Source organism: Pleurodeles waltl, chromosome 3_1 (assembly GCF_031143425.1).
Source record: "Pleurodeles waltl isolate 20211129_DDA chromosome 3_1, aPleWal1.hap1.20221129, whole genome shotgun sequence".
NCBI classification, from domain to species: Eukaryota; Metazoa; Chordata; class Amphibia; order Caudata; family Salamandridae; genus Pleurodeles; species Pleurodeles waltl.
The window spans coordinates 1,581,911,315-1,581,930,781 of NC_090440.1; the positions used below are offsets into that span (position 1 = coordinate 1,581,911,315).

At 43.3% G+C, this 19,467-nt stretch overlaps 1 protein-coding gene across 1 annotated transcript in view; it reads left to right on the forward strand.

Moving 5' to 3' along the window:
• LOC138283603 (cilia- and flagella-associated protein 251-like) overlaps positions 1-19,467 on the forward strand; it is a 31,752-nt gene that overhangs the window by 9,778 nt on the left and 2,507 nt on the right. Inside the window, exons 3-5 of the mRNA XM_069221542.1 lie at positions 10,515-10,548; positions 12,128-12,568; positions 13,239-13,406. Of these exons, the coding sequence (XP_069077643.1) occupies positions 10,515-10,548; positions 12,128-12,568; positions 13,239-13,406 (643 nt within the window). The remainder of the gene's footprint in view (positions 1-10,514; positions 10,549-12,127; positions 12,569-13,238; positions 13,407-19,467) is intronic.

Below are 19,467 nucleotides of genomic sequence, written 5' to 3' on the forward strand. Positions count from 1 at the left end.
ATTACACTGCAATAAATGCCATTTCCAGTTATGGTCCAAAATGTGTGGATTAGCGTTCTATCCATCCTCTCCAAGTGCTATGGTGCCTCGTCAGGGGCATGAAGCGCTATATGTAGCTGTGAAAAAGTGCAAATCAAATGCATACAACAGGTTTGTAGTGATCGGAAGCGAAGGGGTCCAAAAGGGGCAAGTCACTGCACACCAGCAGGTATATATAACTCACAAATGCTAATCACCACTGACTGATACTGCACAAAGTGTAAGGGAACCAGGTGCCCCGGATTTGCCTGGACAGTCCCGGTTTTTCACCAGCTATCCAGCAGATTTCAGGAAATTTAGTTCTTGTCCTGGTTTTTAGAGAGGAGTGCCTGAAAACTGTGGGAGGTGATTTTTTTGTTTTCCAAAGAAGAGACAGTTAACAGGTGTTATCAGAAAGCAATTTAATTAAAAGGCATTATACAGGCTTTAAAAATTGCATTTTATTTATGTTCTTAGCGCCTCTTCTGTAATTCTGTGCTGATGAGCACTGTCATTCTGTGCACTCGTTTAGAATAAAATTGTAGTCCTTCTATTTTTTGTGAAATGTCCCGGTTTTTGGCCTTAAAATTCTGGTCACCCTAGCAAAGTGTAAGCCAAATTTTTTATTTCACCTCCTTCGTCACCAGCATCAGTGGTACTGGTGTGATCAACCTCAGATAGATCAAACAGAGAGCTGGCTCTGCCCTGCCAGGATTTGAACTTGTGGCAGATCTTCGCAACATGTGCGCAACCCATTCAGTTATCTTTCTGGGTTTATTGTTCTCGTGATCCTCCTTGCACCTCATAACAGCCTCTGGGTGTACAACTGAGAATGTTTCTTGGGCAGGTCAGCTGCACTAGCACCCAGTCTCATCAGGTCTGGGGCTAAATTACCAGCACCTCTGAGATTTGGGTGACTAAGAGTCCCGGATTTGCCAATACACTCCCGTTTTTATGTTGAACGCTTTTCTGACATGTTGGTATCTAGGTGGGCTTTTAACCACGCCCACTGCATGCCCATCACTATCACTTGCATTTTCTCAGAACGACTATATATTTCTATGAACTTTTAAGTAACATTTGTTTTCAACCACAGAAATCTTCTGTTGTACATTTTCTGATTAGAAACATTTTTGTTTATTGCTTTATATTTTAATTCACACTGGCTGCCGGGTTATCCAGATAACGCCAGGGAGCTTTGTGTACGAGTGTTGCATATCTGTTTGGTTGGCTTCTTTGGCTGCAGCGTTAGAGTATGATCCCTAACTATTGATGACGCAGAAAAGGAGGGTCCAACATATATTCATACATATCACGTAATCAAAAGCATATAATGTAGTGTGATTTTAGAAACAAAAAAATGTACGAGGGAAATTGTGCCCTCGGGGTAGTTCGCCATCATTGTAAACAAGCTTTATTAATCATGAAGTATTGAAAATGTAGTAATCCGTCATAATTGCAAATGTATGCCATGATTTCTCGTTTGAAACGGTTTTGCTTAGCTTAAATTTAGTAGAGGCTTTGGCCTAGTTGCCTGGTCTCAAATTCTAACTGCGTGGCTTTTTCCTTGAACTAATGAAACACATATTCTTGCTTGAAGTTGTATTTTTCCAGCAGAGATGACTAATACACTTATCTCCAAGGTTTCGTACTAGGCCGGTTTCATCCCCTTTGATACAAGGCCAGTCTGCAGGTGCGGACAATGAAGGTACAGATAGTAAAATAATTGGCAAACCATGTTACAACTTGTGTTCCAAGGCTCCAAGGACAGTGTATGCATAAATGAGCGCTAGTAAAAGACAATTTTCATTGGACAATTTGCAGCCAACCTATGAACCCTCCAATGGAAGACCCTGCAGAATTTGGAATGTTTCTTACTTAAACCCACTGGACAAAGAGAAGTCAGCCATTTTCCTTGATGCCAATTTGAAGCCAGATGCCAGTCTCCATTTTGGACGACACCCTGATGTTCTTTTCTCTATCTGAGAGAAGGAGACTTTAAGAATTCTCACCCTAGAGACTTTAACTTTGATTTGCCCCGTCTTGCCCATGAAGTAACTTTGCCCCATTTTCCTTGCCGATTGCAAGGAAGCTTGCCCTTAACTTTGCCCCTTTTGAAATCTGCCCCATGCTGATCGAACCAGTACCTGAAGGACGAAGACTTTCTTGAATGCTGATTGTATTTGGTAAATATGAAAGGACAAATGTATTATGCATTGTGTTTTCCCTTTTAGGTACCAACTGCTATTTTGATAGGGTCCTAGCTAGAAGTTTTCCAAATTTGTGTTGACTAAATTAGTTTTGCATGAAGTCCCACATGCCAATGCTAATTAGAGGTTAGTCGAGGGATTCATTTGATGCACCATGTTGATTTGAAATCTTGTTATGCTGACCAATGTATGAAATTAGTCAAATACAGTTAGTTATATTAGTGATTTGTATTGCGATAACTGAGTGTATTATTATCCAGATTTTGCGTAGATTGCGTTTCTTCCGCCGCTATGGACAGCTTGCAATGTTCATCTGCATATATCATTTGGTTTTGAGACTTATATACATTGTGCTAGCTTTGTTAATATAGGGAAATCAATTCACTAACTTTTAATAAACTGGTGTGGTTATTCATGACTGAAAGGTCATGGTGCGCCGAAATACCAACTGTTATTGATATTTTGATGTGTTATTTTGATCTATTAATTGGGTATTGATTATCGATTATAATGGTTATTGATTATTGATCTGAGTGACCTGACTATTCTAGGATGAGGAGAACCCGACTCGGTTAAAAGATCCACCGACCTACAACGTGTCCAGGTACAGGTAATTTATAAGGGCTGGACGCGTTATCAGTAGATGGTAACAGAGATTGATGGTTTAGCCCTTTGGGACCCCATCCGAACAACAGACAGAGTCAAGTTAGAATTTTCTTTGATAAAACAAGTTGGAGGGATGATGATGCCCTAAGTCCCCAGTGACTTTCCCGGGATCTCGGAGCTTGCGAATGGAGGACATGGAGGTGTGAGAATGTTTTCGGCGTTTCTAGTGACGGTATGAGTGAAGTTAGGGTTTTGCGCTTGCACAGCTTATTGCCGCAGATTAATTGAGAAGTTTGTGAGGATTTTAGGGGGTTAAAAGATATTAGAGAAGTGTTACTCCAAAAGTGTGAGAGTAGGGAAGTCGTCAAACTTCAGGTGTGTGTAGCGCTTTGTGCAGAAAAATTGTCCACGTGGTTGTTGATGTTGAAACGGGCCCTGCGAGGTCAAAAGACTCCGGAGTATGTTGAAAAGTGTATTAGACACTTGTTTAATGTTGTAATCTGGTCGGTTTAATAGGTTGATCGGGCGTGGTCAACAAGTCGGTATGTATGTTGCGGAGTGAAAGAAAACTTCGACTTTGAGATTTAACGAATTCTAAAGTGCACTAGAATAGTTCATTGATCAGTTGAGAGTAAAGTTTGCGGGTCAAATTTTGCTTGCGAAAGTGGGAAACCGAGAAAGACGGAATAACTGCCGAGGCTAGTGAAAAATCCCTAAAGTTTCTGAAGCGATTGTATTACCCTTCCTGTAGTAAACCGACAGATTTGTTTTATTCTTTTGGTTAGTGCTTGCGTTATATTGCAGAAATTCAAATCATTCAAATCATTAACATTTATAAAGCGCGCTACTCACCCGTGCGGGGCTCAAGGCGCTAGGGGAAAAAGGGGGGGTTATCGCTGCTCGAACAGCCAGGTCTTTAGGAGTCTCCGGAAAGCGGAGTGGTCCTGGGTGGTCCTGAGGCTGGTGGGGAGGGAGTTCCAGGTCTTGGCCGCCAGGAAGGAGAAAGATCTCCCACCCGCCGTGGAGCGGCGGGTGCGAGGGACAGCAGCGAGTGCGAGGCCAGAGGAGCGGAGGAGGCGGGTGGGGACGTAGAAGCTGAGGCGTCTGTTGAGGTATTCCGGTCCCTTGTCGTGGAGGGCTTTGTGTGCGTGGGTGAGAAGTCGGAAGGTGATCCTTTTGCTGACTGGGTAGCCAGTGCAGGTGTCTCAGGTGTGCGGAGATGTGGCTGCTGCGGGGTATGTCGAGGATGAGGCGGGCCGAGGCGTTTTGAATGCGTTGCAGGCGATTTTGGAGTTTGGCTGTGGTCCCGGCGTAGAGGGTGTTGCCGTAGTTCAGGCGGCTCGTGACGAGGGCGTGGGTCACGGTTTTTCTGGTGTCGGCGGGGATCCAGCGGAAGATCTTGCGGAGCATGCGGAGGGTGAGGAAGCAGGCGGAGGACACGGCGTTGACTTGCTTGGTCATGGTGAGAAGAGGGTCCAAGATGAAGCTGAGGTTGCGGGCGTGGTCTGTGGGGGTCGGTGCGGTGCCGAGGGCTGTGGGCCACCAGGAGTCATCCCAGGCGGACAGGGTGTTGCCGAGGATGAGGACTTCCGTTTTTTCAGAGTTCAGCTTTAGGCGGCTGAGCCTCATCCAATCTGCGACGTCCTTCATACCCTCTTGTAGGTTGGTCTTGGCGCTGGCGGGGTCCTTGGTGAGGGAGAGTATAAGTTGCGTGTCGTCGGCGTAGGAGGTGATGATGATGTCGTGCTTGCGTACGATGTTGGCGAGGGGGCTCATGTAGACATTGAAGAGTGTCGGGCTGAGTGATGAGCCTTGGTGTACACCGCAGATGATCTCGGTGGGTTCTGAGCGAAACGGAGGGAGGTAAACTCTTTGGGAACGGTTTGAGAGGAAGGAGGCGATCGAGTCCAGGGCCTGGCCTTGGATTCCGGTGGAGCGGAGGCGGGTGATTAGGGTGCGGTGACAGACGGTGTCAAAGGCAGCCGAGAGGTCGAGCAGAATGAGGGCGACTGTTTCACCGTTGTCCATCAGGGTTCTGATGTCGTCAGTGACTGAGATGAGGGCGGTTTCAGTGCTGTGGTTGGTTCGGAATCCGGTTTGTGAGGGGTCGAGCAGGTTGTTGTCTTCCAGAAAGGTGGTCAGCTGTTTGTTGACGGTCTTCTCCATTACTTTGGCTGGGAAAGGCAGAAGAGAGATGGGGCGGAAGTTTTTCAGGTCGCTCGGGTCAGCCGTAGGTTTCTTTAGTAGGGCGTTGACTTCGGCGTGTTTCCAGCATTTGGGGAAGGTAGCAGAAGAAAAAGAAGAGTTGATGACGGTCTGGAGGTGCGGGGCGATGATGTCGTTGGCTTGTGAGTGAAGACGAACGAAAGAGGACAAGCCGCGGGACTTTGTCAGCTGCAGTGTGTGAGTGTGACGTCACTAGGAGCCGCGCTGGGATAGGTCGATTGGAGAGAAGGGTCGCGCATGGATTGGACACAGTCCGTGAAGCACAACTGGTAGGGGAAAGGCAAGCGAAGAGTATTCCGGGAATTAAAGTCACTTATTGATTACACATTTTAAGAAAATAAAAGACGGAAAGATGACATTTTTCTAAGCATTTAAGAGTGCCATGAGGGGAGATGTTTATATTAAAGCAAATGTAGGAGAAGAAACACCGCCTGAGGGTACACCAGCTTACATTGTCATTGAAGAAAAGGGTGTAGCACCATGTCTACGGTTAAAACAATGGCGCAAATTAACGGAGAAACATGGAAGTGTAGCGTTCCCTATCCACTGGTCGTTTAACCTAAGGGTTTTAGAAAATCTGAGATTTGCGCTATACGACATGAAAGTACCTCCAAGACCAGCACAGTTTGAGGCACTAGCAATTTGGGAGCTAATAGCTAGAAACCAACAACAAAAGAAGTTTGAGACCAGAATAAGAAAAGTAGAAAAGACACTAGCGGATGCTAGATGGGACAGCACACAAAAGGTTTGGAGATCGGACGTATTGCAGGGGATTAAATTGTTTCCAGCAATTACCGATGAAGCGGAGACGGAAGGAAGAAAAGCTACCTATAAGACAAACAGGAGTCAGTCCAGAGATAGAGAAAACAATAGAAACTCGAAAAGGGGAGATGAGTCAGATGATGAGGAGTTCATTATACAATTGCTGAATGATCGCCCACCACCATATGTGGAAAGCGAAAAAGGCTCAAGCATTAGTACTGCCCCTCCAGAACCAATACAGGGTAATGTAACACCAAATTTGAGAATATCTCAGAGGCCGAGTAGTTCCGAGATGCCTTTCTCACCACAAATACCACAGGTTCGGAGAATATACCCAGACGTGCCTACGTTGAAACCTGCTGATAATTATCAGCCCCAGGTTCAAAGACACTGCTGTGATGAGCATAACATGGGAATGACTTCTGATTCAACGGCGCAGAGAGGACAGAGTTATCAAAGACCAACATTGATTCAAGCTGAATCAACACAGTTCCCGATGCCCCAAAAGCAGACACAAGAAGTGCGAGTAATAGAAAGCCAGTTAGGTATGCCAGCAATGATGAGCCATAATGTGGGGATTAACATGCCACAAAATTCGGGGAACAGACAGAATCCAGACGCGATATCTCTGCCTATTACTGTAGGTCCACCAGTACCACTGTACATACAAGGAGACCCAAACGTATGTGAACAAGGGGTAGTAATGACACAGAGTGGGACAGGGAGAAGATGCATAGAGACCACTCCAGAAACAACTCCAATAGCGGCACTGCCAAATGGATCTGGGTCCTTGTCAGAATTCAGTCCAATTCCAATTTGTGCTCCGTCGACCGTGGTAAGGTCACATCCACCACTATTAGTACCGTTAACCTCACAGACTGAAACATTACAGAAACCATCAGTAGCAGTTGATGTAACTGCTACACTGATGGGACTGAACGCACAACAGTTAACACAATGGTTCAACAGCCTGAACTCCCCACAGAGTACATCCAGCGGGAAGGGAGAAGAATACCTGAATAAAATAAGGTTGGGTATGGAGGCAGATGAACTGGTAGAGGGAGCAATGGGTTTGAACAGATTAGAATCATACACAGAGGAAGAACTAAGATACATGTGCCCTAGGATTACAAGAGAAGTAAGCAGCATACATAAGAACTTACAAGAAATTGCAGACAGAAACGAGATCGATATAAGTAAGACTAAACACCTGAGCAGAAGTTACAGGTTAGATTTCGAGACAAAAGACTTCGAACACATGAGATCCGCAGGGATGAAGACACACCTTAAAGAGATACTGCAGAGTGCACAGGTCTGGAGATGTTTAGACAAATGGGAAAGGAGGTGGGTTAAGAAAAAGGACAAAAAGAAAGAAAATACTCCAGAGCGGAATGAGAAAAAACAACAGAATGACGATCTGATAACTATGTTACCAATGAGAGAGACGGCAGGGGGAAAACTTGTACATGTACCATGGCACAGGTGCGATATTCAATCCTTTACGGATGACTTTACCAAATTGAGAGAGAAGCCGATTGAGTGGTATCAACAAACAGATAGATTTGTGAAACTCGCGAAATGTCTCTGGGAAGACCTGAATACTTTATTTGAAATTGTGGTTCCGGCAGATGTGTGGGAAGATTGCAAAAGGGCTGTAGGTTGGCCGACGAGTGAACCAGAGAGAGATAGGGACACAGGTGCGCCATCACCTACGGTAATGAGTTTGTACCACAAGGTGATCGAGCACTTAAAAACCAAGGTTGCGTCGACAAATGTGGATTGGCAGAGGATTGACAGGACCGCCCAAGAGGTTAAAGAATCTATACATGCGTATTATGAGAGGTTGTTGAAAGTGTTTAAAAATTACAGTGGCACGGAAACGATTGAGGCAAAGGACATGCTCCACTTTGTGTTCAGGTTTGTGGAAGGGTTGAGACCCGAAATCAGCCTGATGATTAAAACGCATTTGATTTGTTGGCAGTCAAAGTCGATCGATGAAGTGTTGAATTATGCAAAATACTGCAGTGATGAGATTGAGACAAAGCAGAAAAGATTGAAGGAAAAGGTGATGGTGATGCAGCTTAGAGCAGCTCAGACAAGTTTGCAAGGTTTCCAACAACAGATACCGCAGCAACAGCAACAGGGAAATGCTATGTTTCAGCCGCAGATGAGAGGCAGAGGCCGAGGAGGTTTTGTGAATAATGCTCCTGATTTGAATACCGTTATGATTCCAAATGGTATACAGGCGATGAAAAAGGTGATGCCATGTCACACATGAGGAATTGTCGGGCATTGGAAACGGGAGTGCCCAATGATGGTGCAGGAAGGTGTAGGTCAGCAAAACAATGATGTCAATGCATTCCAGACTATGAGAGGACCGAAACTGAGAGGTCCAAATCCAAATTTCCAAAACAATATAAACCAGCTGCAGGGTTTACAACACATGCAACCGCAACAGGTGCAAATGCCCCGTGTGCAAATGGCACAATTGCAGCCAATTCAACAGCAGTTTCCTATGGTACCTAATCAGCAAATGCAAATACCCTGAGCACCAATGAATCAGCAGCAAGCAATGCTTCCTCAACAGGTCACGGGTCAAGGAATGAATCAAAATGACACAGTACACCAGTTCCCATTACACAGTGAGAATGGAATAAACGATGTATGGGAGAGTGAAAGTTCAGATGAGGAGGGAAATTGTATGCTTGCAGCATCTTTGGAAGTTGATCAAAAGGGTCCGTATGTGGAGGGAAGAGTTATGGGTCATCGTGTTTCATTCTTGGTTGACACAGGAGCTACACGTTCCACTGTTAGGAGCATTGAAGTACCAAATTTGCCACTTTCAGGGAGAACAGTTCAAGTAGTGGGAGTAGCAAATAGGTACCTGACGAACCCAATCACAGACCCAGTACAAGTCAGAATTGGCAACTACCAAGGGTCACATAAATTTGTGGTGTGTGACTCAAGCCCGATATCACTGTTAGGGAGAGACCTATTGTGCAAATTGGGATGTTCAATTATGTGCTCAAACGATGGAATTAAAATTCAGACGAGCAGCGATGGGGAAGAAGAGGACAGTGTAGGAGGGGACGAAGTGGAAACTGTCGATGAAGAGTATCCCCTGATTACCCTTTACCCAATGATCACTGAAGCAGATATTCCTGCTGAGTTACAGGAAACAGTCGGAAAAGAAGTGTGGGATATGACAGGGAAAGAGGTGGGATTGGTGAAAGGAGTGGAACCAGTGAAAGTGACTGTAAAACCCAATGTAACCTTTCCTCAGACCCCACAGTACCATATGGCACAAGACACCCTCATGAAAGTCGCCCAACTCATTGATGAGTTTGTAAAACAGGGAGTACTGAAAGAGGTGTTAAGCAGTCCATGTAATTCACCAATTATGGGACTAATAATACCGAGTGGAAAGGTCCGAATTGTTCAGGATTTGAGGAAAATAAATGACATAATAATCAAATGTTATCCCGTAGTACCGAATCCAGCTGTGATAATGTTTCAAGTTCCCTGTGATGCTGAGTGGTTATCAGTTATCGACTTATCACAAGCATTCTTCTCTGTGCCCCTACATGAGGGCAGCCAGTTTCTCTTTTGTTTCAAATTCTTAGACAGAGTTTACAGTTGGTGTCGAATTCCTCAAGGGTTTTCGGAGTCACCGTCAATTTTCAATCAGATTCTAAAGAAAGATTTGGAAGCGTTAGAGTTGCCATTCGAGTCAACCCTTGTACAGTACATTGATGATTTACTGATCGCATCCAAGACAGAAAGTGACTGTACAGCCGACACCATTGCCCTATTGAACCATTTGGGAAGGAATGGACACAAGGTGTCCCCTTCAAAATTACAATTCTGCCAGAAGAAAGTGAAATATTTGGGTCACCAAATGGAGAAAGGGTCACGAAGATTTATGAAGGAAAGGATAACAAGTGTACTTCAAATGAGTCCCCCAAAGACGAGGAGGGAGGTGAGAAAGTTTTTGGGAATGGTGAGCTACTGTCGCCAATGGATTCCCAATTTCTCAACCCTAGCAAAACCTTTACTGAAACTGACCCAGAAGGATGCGCTGGATGAAATAGAGTTGAAAGGAGATGAAATGTATGCCTTTATTGAATTAAAAGAGTGCATGTGCAGGGCTCCAGCTTTAGGTATGCCTGACTACACAAAGCCTTTCACATTGTTTTGTCATGAACGTGATGCATGTTCCTTGTCTGTTTTAACCCAAGCCCATGGTGGTGTAAACAGACCAGTAGCATATTTTTCAGCTACTTTGGATCCGGTCGCAGCGGCACTGCCAGGGTGCTTGCGTGCCGTAGCCGCAGTTGGTATCAGCCTCACTCAAAGTGAAGGAATAGTGATGGGACACCCTTTAACAGTCATGGTCCCTCACTCAGTTGAGATACTGTTGACACGTTCCCGAACACAGCACATGACTGGTGCTAGATTCACAAGGTATGAGACGATAATTCTGGGATCACCTAACATGCAGCTGAAAAGGTGCACTACATTGAATCCAGCAACCTTGTTTCCCAGTGAAAATGCCGAAATTGAGAACGCTGAAGACATCGAGCACGACTGTCTTCAGGTGACTGAATTTTGCACCAAACCCAGACCTGATATCAAAGATACCCGATTTGAAGAAATTGATCAAGTTATTTTTGTTGATGGTTCATGTTTAAGAGATGCACTGGGAATATTGAAGGCAGGATACGCTGTATGTACGGTAACAGGTGTCCTGGAAGCATCTTGGCTTCAAGGAGTTTACTCTGCACAAGTAGCGGAATTGGTAGCCCTTACTAGAGCTTGCCAACTCTCTGCATTAATGAAAGTAACCATTTACACTGACAGCCAGTACGGATTTGGAATAGTGCATGATTTTGGACAATTGTGGTCACAAAGAGGCTTCATGACCTCTTCAGGATCACCAGTGAAAAAGGGTGAAAGAATAAGAGAATTGTTACATGCCATCCAACTACCAGGAGAAGTAGCAGTGGTAAAATGCAGTGCACAGTCGAAGGGACAAGACTATGTTTCTCTGGGAAATGGATATGCGGATCAAGTCGCAAGGCTTTGCGCATTGAACTGTATATTGCTCAGGGATGAATGGAATTTGATAAATGAACCAGAACTTGAACCAAGCGAAATCTTTGCTCTAAAGGTTGTAGATACAATGGACGAATTGAAATCCTTACAGAATGATGTCAGTGAGGATGAGAAACTCTCATGGACCAAATCACAATGTGTAAAGAGACTAGATGAATTATGGGTTTCAGGTGAAGGGAAATTTGTTCTTCCAAACAGCCTTTTGACACAGATAGCCAGATTTTACCATGGACAAGCTCATCTTGGGAGGGATGCCATGATTAGATTGTTTAAAACTGATTGGTTCAACCCCAAATTCCGTCAAGTTGCTGAAGCAGTTTGCCATTGTTGCGTCATTTGCCAACAGATGAACGCAGGGAAGGAAACCATAGTAAATTTGAGCCACATTGGAAGAGCAGGGGGTCCCTTCAGCAGGATGCAAATGGATTTTATTGAGATGCCTGTGCATGGAGGCTTGAAGTATGTGTTGGTGGTTGTGTGCATCTTTAGTCACTGGATTGAAGCATACCCTACACGCATAAATGACAGTCTCACAGTTACAAAACTACTCTTGAGAGAGCTACTACCACGTTTCGGATTTCCGATCTCCTTAGAATCAGATAGGGGAAGTCACTTCAATAACGAAGTAATAAAATTACTTTGTGCAGCGATGAACATTGAGCAAAAGTTGCATTGTAGCTACCACCCTGAAGCATCAGGTCTAGTAGAGCAAATGAATGGCACGTTGAAATCAAGGATGGCGAAAATATGTGCATCAACAAACTTGAAATGGCCTGACGCATTGCCCTTGGTGCTAATGTCGATGAGAAACACCCCTGACAGAAAGACTGGACTGTCCCCACACGAGATCCTCATGGGCAGAGCTATGAGACTCCCAGCAGTTCCTGCAAATGCGCTTTTGAATATTACAGATGATATGGTGTTAGACTACTGGAAAGGTCTAGCTGATGTGGTTTGCTCTTTCTCTCACCAGGTGGAGGCAACCACCTTGTCACCGATCCAAGGTCCAGGACACGCCCTGAAAGCAGGTGACTGGGTCGTGATAAAGAAGCACGTGAGGAAGTCGTGTTTGGAACCCCGTTGGAAAGGACCTTTTCAAGTGATTCTGACGACTACCACCGCTGTGAAGTGTGCGGGAGTTCCCAACTGGATCCACGCCAGTCACACAAAGAGGGTATTATGTCCCACAGACGAGGAAGTTGAAGCGCTGAAGTCACCAGTACCTGATAACAAAGTGCCAAGCGCTGAGACAGAGCGAAAGGGAACTAGAAGAGAACAGGTAGAAATAGAGGAGGGAGAAATATTCTCTGAGGACGAAGCAACTGATTCATTTGGGGAAGACCAAGGAGGAGCCTCAGAGAGTGACGAAGGTCCGGAAGGTGACAAAGAACCTGAAACAGCGGAAGGCGACAAAGAACCTGAAACAGCTGAGAGTGACAAAGAGCCTGAAGAAAGTAACGGTGACAAAGGGCTCGAAACAGGAGAAGAAGCAGGAGAGCCTGATCAGAGGAGGGCTTTCCCAGGAGCAGACGACACAGGAAAAGAAAAGGAAAACCTGATTGACTTCCCAGAAGGAGAAGACAAGACTGGACAGAACGAAGCTGTTCAAACTTCTTCGGAAGAAGTTGCGGGTCCAAGTGGACACAGTGCAAAAAGAAGACAAAGCATATCGCCAGTAAAATTAAGAATCAGAGAAACGTTGAACGACAGTGAAGGGCCAAAAGTAAAAGAGAAAAGAAAGGAAGTGTCTGTCGTAATACTGGCACCAAGTGAAGAAAAGGACTTGGCAAAGGAAGAAAGTACCAGCGAGAAAGAATCAAAGAGAGATGCAAAATTGAAAAGAAAAAGGATACCGAGCAGAAGGTATTCCGGTCCGGAGTGGGCATACTTAGCCAATAACGATTGGTCGGACAAATTTGTGTCCCTCAGTCTCGAGAACGAAGAGGCAGAACTTCATTTTGGCACATGAGAAATAAAACTTCATGAACTCTACCGATTAAAGACATTGATCACCTGATTGACTTTTCAACCGGCTAAGACATTGCTGACTTGATTGACTTTGAAACCGATTTTGAGACAACGCTGCTAACCGATAAGAGACTAAAAAGCTGCTAAAGAAAACTGTGTGGACATTGAACTCGTTCAGCTTTGTAAATATCTGCAAATCCGCTTTGATAAAGTGTTTTCAACTTTCTGATTCTATACAGATCATGACTAGGTTCGCTACACAGGGGCGAAAAATGAAGTGTTGTAAATATATGTGTATAGGTTTAATAACTGCATGCGTACTAATCATTGTAGCAATAATTCTTGGAATGCATGGTAAGGATGAGAGTGAGACGAATGATGCTTCTTCTTCTAAACCTACTATTGTTACTGAATTAACAGCTCTAAAGAGACACGAACAAGACGAGAGACATTTGCATGAGAAAAAGGAACTTTCATCTAACGTTTTCTATCGCTTGCTGAGTGAGTATGTTGAGACCATGGATGCGAAAGATTGTTATGTGTGTACACAAATACCTACCTCAGTAGTGGAAGGGGTGACATATCACAGCATGCCTCTTACGTACGGAATTACATGTAGTATAATAACGTCCAGATTTTACGGTCAGACGTACATTAATTATTTTTACTCTAACTATGATGTTACATTTGCATACGTCCCCATAATCGAGTACCTGAGTAAAATAGCTAGAGATTATTATTTCAAATTAATGAGAGAATTCTTTGAGCTGTTGTCAGCTTTTCACACAGCACACGCACATAGAGAGAACCTTACATGCTTGCTTTCACAGGTAGAGATAAACTTTTTAGACCGCACTGATGATAGGAGGAAAGAAATGAAGGAGGAATTAGAAAGGGAACTACACAAAAGGACATCTGTATATAACTATGCTTTTGCCGCAATAAAAACACAAGGGAAAATAGCTTTAGATACATTGCACGTAGGGAGATTTTGTATACATAGACATAAATCATATTATGACACAGTTTTTGTGGGAACGAGTGAGTGCAAACATACGTTTTTGTTTCAACATAAGTGGACGTTCATGCTGAATGGACAAGACCCAGTTATTCCTGGAATAGATTATATTTGTGGACTTAACGCCTATTACCGTCTTCCTAAAGGATGGTGTGGGAGATGTTATTTGGGAATAGTGTTCCCAAAGATTTACCAACTGGACGACTTAACGAAATTTCCAAAGCTGTCTGAATCACATCATGTTCAGAAAAGGGAGACAGCTTCTGGTGTGGTAGGAGATATATTTGGAGCATTGATTCCTTCAGTGGGAGTCATATTAAATTCAATCAAAATACAAAAGTTGTCTACTATTGTGGATAACATGCTGACAAAGTTTTCAGGAGCTATAATCCTGATGGATGCTGAACTTGCTGCAGAAAGAGCTATGACTCTTCAAAATCGGCTTGCCTTAGACATTCTTTTAGCAAAGGATGGCGGCGTTTGCAAAATGCTTGGTACACGTCACTGTTGTACATATACTGTATACCAGACAGCAGTGGATAAAATTAGAACGATGCTTACAAATTTAACCAAAGAATGTATAGATTTAAAGGAATTGAAAGAACCAGGAGTTTGGGAGAAAGTTGGAAAAGGATTCGCTTCTGTGGGAAATTGGCTCAGCAACGTTTGGAACGGATTGTTACTAAAAATAGTGAAGGGAATATTGATAATATTAATTTGTTTATTAGGCTCTTGGGGAATATGGAAAGCTATCAAAATATGGAAAATAAGGCGTGAAAGGAAAAGAGAAGAAAAAGAACAAGCTAAAATGGTGGAAATATATAGAGAAAAATCAAAAGGGACTAAACGAAAAAGGGAATTGACTGAAGTGCCAAATTACTATACAGAATTTTAATGGAATAAAATTTGTGGGTAGATTTGATGTGATGACATAATTAGTCATCAGAGGAGGGATTGATGACGCAGAAAAAGAGGGTCCAACATATATTCATACATATCACGTAATCAAAAGCATATAATGTAGTGTGATTTTAGAAAAAAAAAATGTACGAGGGAAATTGTTCCCTCGGGGTAGTTCGCCATCATTGTAAACGAGCTTTATTAATCATGAAGTATTGAAAATGTAGTAATCCGTCATAGTTGCAAATGTATGCCATGATTTCTCGTTTGAAACTGTTTTGCTTAGCTTAAATTTAGTAGAGGCTTTGGCCTAGTTGCCTGGTCTCAAATTCTAACTGCGTGGCTTTTTCCTTGAACTAATGAAACATATATTCTTGCTTGAAGTTGTATTTTTCCAGCAGAGATGACTAATACACTTATCTCCAAGGTTTCGTACTAGGCCGGTTTCATCCCCTTTGATACAAGGCCAGTCTGCAGGTGCGGACAATGAAGGTACAGATAGTAAAATAATTGGCAGACCATGTTACAACTTGTGTTCCAAGGCTCCAAGGACAGTGTATGCATAAATGAGCGCTAGTAAAAGACAATTTTCATTGGACAATTTGAAGCCAACCTATGAACCCTCCAATGGAAGACCCTGCAGAATTTGAAATGTTTCTTACTTAAACCCACTGGACAAAGAGAAGTCAGCCATTTTCCTTGATGCCAATTTGAAGCCAGATGCCAGACTCCATTTTGGACGACACCCTGATGTTCTTTTCTCTATCTGAGAGATGGAGACTTTAAGAATTCTCACCCTAGAGACTTTAACTTTGATTTGCCCCGTCTTGCCCATGAAGTAACTTTGCCCCATTTTCCTTGCCGATTGCAAGGAAGCTTGCCCTTAACTTTGCCCCTTTTGAAATCTGCCCCATGCTGATCGAACCGGTACCTGAAGGACGAAGACTTTCTTGAATGCTGATTGTATTTGGTAAATATGAAAGGACAAATGTATTATGCATTGTGTTTTCCCTTTTAGGTACCAACTGCTATTTTGATAGGGTCCTAGCTAGAAGTTTTCCAAATTTGTGTTGACTAAATTCGTTTTGCATGAAGTCCCGCATGCCAATGCTAATTAGAGGTTAGTCGAGGGATTCATTTGATGCACCATGTTGATTTGAAATCTTGTTATGCTGACCAATGTATGAAATTAGTCAAATACAGTTAGTTATATTAGTGATTTGTATTGCGATAACTGAGTGTATTATTATCCAGATTTTGCGTAGATTGCGTTTCTTCCGCCGCTATGGACAGCTTGCAATATTCATCTACATATTTCATATGGTTTTGAGACTTATATACATTGTGCTAGCTTTGTTAATATAGGGAAATAAATTCACTAACTTTTAATAAACTGGTGTGGTTATTCATGACTGAAAGGTCATGGTGCGCCGAAATACCAACTGTTATTGATATTTTGATGTGTTATTTTGATCTATTAATTGGGTATTGATTATCGATTATAATGGTTATTGATTATTGATCTGAGTGACCTGACTATTCTAGGATGAGGAGAACCCGACTCGGTTAAAAGATCCACCGACCTCCAACGTGTCCAGGTACAGGTAATTTATAAGGGCTGGACGCGTTATCACTATATGGACACATCATCAACAAGCATTGGCAAAATCAATAAGGCTGTGTTTAATGTGCTAATCCAAGCAGCACTAGCACATTAGAGCAGGGTCGGATCGGGAAAGCAGGCACTCCAGCACCGAGCAATGGGCCAGTGACTGAGGACCAGCTGTAGGAAACTTTTTTATGCAGCTGTGTGCCCGTATTAGCTCATATTTTTTAATAGTATTAGTGGGTTGGCAGGCAGGCTGCTCATTCCAAATCTAAAAGGCTGCAGCAGGATTCTCTTCCTATGTGCACTCTCTGGGACGGACCATTGTCACCATCTACAGAAGGGCTATGGCTCTTAAGGGGCGCCACTGCAGGTGGCGTGCCACCTAACATCCAGGCCATTAAAGGGAGTCCTCGCCATGTGAGAACTTGTAAGGACAAGACAGAGATGTGGTAAAATGAACACAGTACTTGGTAATTATTTTGTTGGCTTTCACCTACAGCTAGCTGCATATAAAATACAACGCACACACCTTCAATGAAAAATAAATGTGAGCTAAAGTAGTCTGTGGGTCTGCACCGTGTTTCAAGTAGGAAAGCTCTGTGCCTGCAACCATTGTAGACATCTGCGTATTACAAGAGCGCCCCAGACATGAAACCGGTTTTGGTGCACTGGAAAGTAGTAACTTGCTTTTCATAGTCCTTCGAGGTCTCAGCCTGAAACAGAAAGCACTGTGAATACGAATTATTTCAAAACTTCATTACACAGCATAATACAGGCTGCTGCAAAATGCATTAATAGTTTGTATAAAATGAAACAAGTACTTTTTAAAATATATATTTAAGTAAGATACATTTAGACTACCTCGTGCAAAACGTTTTTATTAGTTTCTATTAAAAGGGCCTCCTCCAGAACTTAGCTGCCACTTTTAAAGAGAAACAATCTTCCTGCCACCATGAAGCTTCCGACTTTGGAGCTGGGGATCCAGGTTCAAGCCTCAGAGCCAGCTGAACATCCTGAGACTCTGGCAAATCACTGAATCTCCCCCAGCCAAACAAAAAAATGAATTTGTCCTTTTGTAAGTAACTGGTGTTCATGTAAAGCGCTCCAATACCTTTGGGTTGAGTTCGCGCAATATAAAACTGATTATTCTATCTATAATAGACTACACACTGGCTCCGGCAACCTTTACCTTTGCTGCATAAACCAATTGCACACATTTACTTTTCTGTCGGATAGCAGGCACCATGCACTAAAGGTTTGTTTCATCTTTAGCTGTCTGCCCATTCTTCTCCCACTTTAAAGTTTTTCCTACAAACATCTGCCCACTGCAACCTCTGAATTCCACCGATTTGTAGCTCTCAGTGTCCATAGATGACATTGAAGCACCAGAGCTCTAAATCTATCTGCAAAATTGATCCATCAGCGTAATCAACAGATCCATCTCTCCTAAGAAGGTCCTAGAAGCTAAGGGTGATTCCTGCTTTGGGAGGCAGGACCTGCTTTGCATTTAGTATCTACCTTGTAAATGTCTGGTTTTCTGCACATCAGGGTGATTAGTATTTCATTTAGACTATGGTTTAACTTATAAAAAACATCTCCTGGATCTGGTCTGTCTGGCCTTTGTTGCCCTCAATCAATCAATCAGTCATGTGTAGAGAGCGTTGCTGTCACCCCTGGGGGTATCTGGGTGCTGGGGTGCGATGTATCTGTCAAACAGCCAGGTCTTGAAACTCTTTCTAAAGTCTGCCAGTGAGGGTGCAGTTGGAGGGGGAGTAGTAGTTCGTTCCAGGCCTTGGCGGCAGAGTAGGAGAAAGAGCGGCTCTTCTAGCTAAAGAGATGCTTTTGCCATGAAGGGTTATAACTTGGTAATGAACGAGAAAGTGGGTGAGGGGTTCACTCTGTACCATCCTCACAGGCTGCTGATAAAGACTGATATGGGGTACGCTGCCAGTCATCTATTATATCAAGCGTGCAAGTATTGCTAACCTAGAGGAGACCCTACTGCAATTACCGAGACTCAAGCCATGTGCCAGCCAGCCAGGCATGAAGTGTGCTAGGAAAAGTCCAAGGAGCAGCTGGATGATACAGGGTCACAGGCAGTGTCAAAGAGTTTAAAATCCATCTTTTCTCTCTTCCTTTGTTTAATCACATACCCTTCCCCTTCGCTCTTTAATTATGGAAAGTAGCATTCCCTCCCTCAGTTCACCAGTTTGCTTCACTTTTCATGTTGAAAACAGAAAAAACACATACTCAAAGCCGAAGGTGTTGTGTGTTGCATGCAATGTTAATGGATAATTTAGAGGAGAATCTATGGGGAATACAGAAAAGGGTCACAAGGAAAACAGTTATACCAATCATTCTTTTCTGGAGAACAGTGGTAAACTTCAGCACTCCTATTTTGCTGTTGCAATGTGTATGGTTCCTGTCCTACTACAGTTGACACAAATAGTGACTTTTCATATAATGCGCATCATGAACTGCAATGTTTCTTGGTTTGAAAATAATGGTTATTTTAAATTATCCAATCCATTGGTACCCACTTAACTCTCTTGAAAGTATGAAAGGCTGATATGGCCCTGTAGAAGTCCAGTCCTCTGACCTGTACATTGCACATGAACACCTACATCACTCAGTGATTTATGCAGACTTGTTCAATAGTTTATTTCACCTGTATCGGACCACTAGTTATACTCCTGTGGGAAATTCTTGTTGTCTGCGTTTATGTAGTGTTCTTGTGCAGCATACTCCATCTACCCTGAGACTTGTTTCAAATTATACAATTGAACTAAAGATGATTTGGGTGGGAAAATGACCATTGAAGCCTCTCTCATTGCTCCACTGACTTGGGTCTTTGTCTTGAAAATATCATACTGCAGAAGGGAGCTAGCTGATCTTACAACTCCCTGAGAGCAGAAGTAAAAGGTGAGATACTGAAGCATTACAGCATCTGTGGATGATCAGAGGTTATCCTCGTTCAATGATGTCATGTACGAGTCATGACCTAGGAAGCCAGCAAAGGGAAGCCTAGAGAACAT